At 58.2% G+C, this 1410-nt stretch overlaps 1 protein-coding gene across 1 annotated transcript in view; it reads left to right on the forward strand.

Moving 5' to 3' along the window:
• The window catches only part of DAK (dihydroxyacetone kinase 2 homolog (S. cerevisiae)), a gene marked incomplete at both ends in the record, with an annotated part of 3523 nt that overhangs the window by 257 nt on the left and 1856 nt on the right, over nt 1-1410 (forward strand). Inside the window, 5 exons of the mRNA XM_009076252.1 lie at nt 1-121; nt 559-740; nt 817-895; nt 1058-1147; nt 1260-1325. The exon at nt 1-121 is cut by the window's left edge and continues 6 nt beyond it. Of these exons, the coding sequence (XP_009074500.1) occupies nt 1-121; nt 559-740; nt 817-895; nt 1058-1147; nt 1260-1325 (538 nt within the window). The remainder of the gene's footprint in view (nt 122-558; nt 741-816; nt 896-1057; nt 1148-1259; nt 1326-1410) is intronic.

Consider the following 1410-nt stretch of genomic DNA (forward strand, 5'->3'; position numbering starts at 1 on the left):
ATCTCCACAGGCTATGTCGGGCAGGGAATGCTGACTGGCGTGGTGGCTGGCGCCGTGTTTGCCTCGCCGTCTGTGGGCAGTGTCCTGGCTGCCATCCGTGCCGTGGCACAGGCTGGAGCAGGTAAGGTGACACTTCAGGGTCACCCCCAGCACTGTGGGGTCATCTCTCAGCCCTCCTTGTCATAGAATCATAGGATTTTAGGGGTTAGAATGGAGCTTAGAGATCATCTAGTCCCAAGCCCCTACCCTGGGCAGGGATACGTCCAACCAGACCAGGTTGCTCAAGGCTTTGAACACTGCCAGGGTTGGGACTTCTACTGTCTCTCTGGGCAACCTGTGCCAGTGTCAAATTCAGCTCTCAAGAAAAGCTTTTTCCTAATGTCTAACCTAAATTTCCCTAAATTTCCCCTCTTTCAATTTGTGCCCATTGCCCCTTGTCTTGTCACTGCAGCTCCTAACCAAGAGTCCCTCTCCAGCTCCCCTGGATCCCTTTCAGATACTGAAGGGTTGCTACAAGGCCCACACACAACCTTTTCTTCCCCAATATCCACCCCATAGCTGGGATCCTCCTGATTGTGAAGAATTACACCGGGGACAGGCTGAATTTCGGGATGGCACTGGAGCGGGCGAGAGCAGAAGGTTCCGACGTGAGGATGGTGGTAGTGGGAGATGACTGTGCCTTCACCACGGTGGGGAAAGCAGGGCGACGTGGCCTCTGTGGCACTGTCCTCATCCACAAGGTCAGCAGAGGGACGCTGGAAGGACTCCAGGGGTGTGGGATTTTGGGAATGGAGGATGATCTGCTGACCTTGGCAGGTGGCGGGAGCACTGGCTGAGGCAGGGGCCAGCCTGGATGAGGTCGTGGAGAAAGTGACAGTGGCTGCCAAGGCTATAGGTGTGTTATGGGACAGCTTGGTGTGATGTGGGGGTCACAGTTATCCCACGGGAATGCTGTCCTGTGTCTCCCTGCCCCATTCCAGCCATCCCTGCTGAAAAATCAATCTCTCCCAGCCCCAAATCATCTCAGGGTTGCCTGTGTTGTCCCTCCCTGTTTCAGGTACTCTGGGGCTCAGCCTGTCTCCATGCAGCGTCCCGGGATCCAAGCCCACATTCCAGCTGGCTGAGAATGAGATGGAGCTGGGCCTGGGTGAGGAGCTGCCCCTCCTCATCCCACCCAGACCCTGGAGGGGCTGAGTGTCCCTGTCCCCCATGGGGAGGTGTCACGAGGCACAGGAGGTGACACTGTCCTGTCTCCACAGGGATCCACGGAGAGGCAGGTGTGCGCAGGATGAAGGTGCGTGGGGGGTCCTGCCGTGTCCCCCCCTGTCCCCAGAGCCCCACACTCTTCTCCCACACCCCCTACCACCTTCCCCGCAGGGGCTCCCAGCGGATGAGGCAGTGGAGACCCTG

The sequence above is a fragment of the Acanthisitta chloris genome, unplaced genomic scaffold, assembly GCF_000695815.1.
Source record: "Acanthisitta chloris isolate BGI_N310 unplaced genomic scaffold, ASM69581v1 scaffold9620, whole genome shotgun sequence".
Taxonomy (NCBI): domain Eukaryota; kingdom Metazoa; phylum Chordata; class Aves; order Passeriformes; family Acanthisittidae; genus Acanthisitta; species Acanthisitta chloris.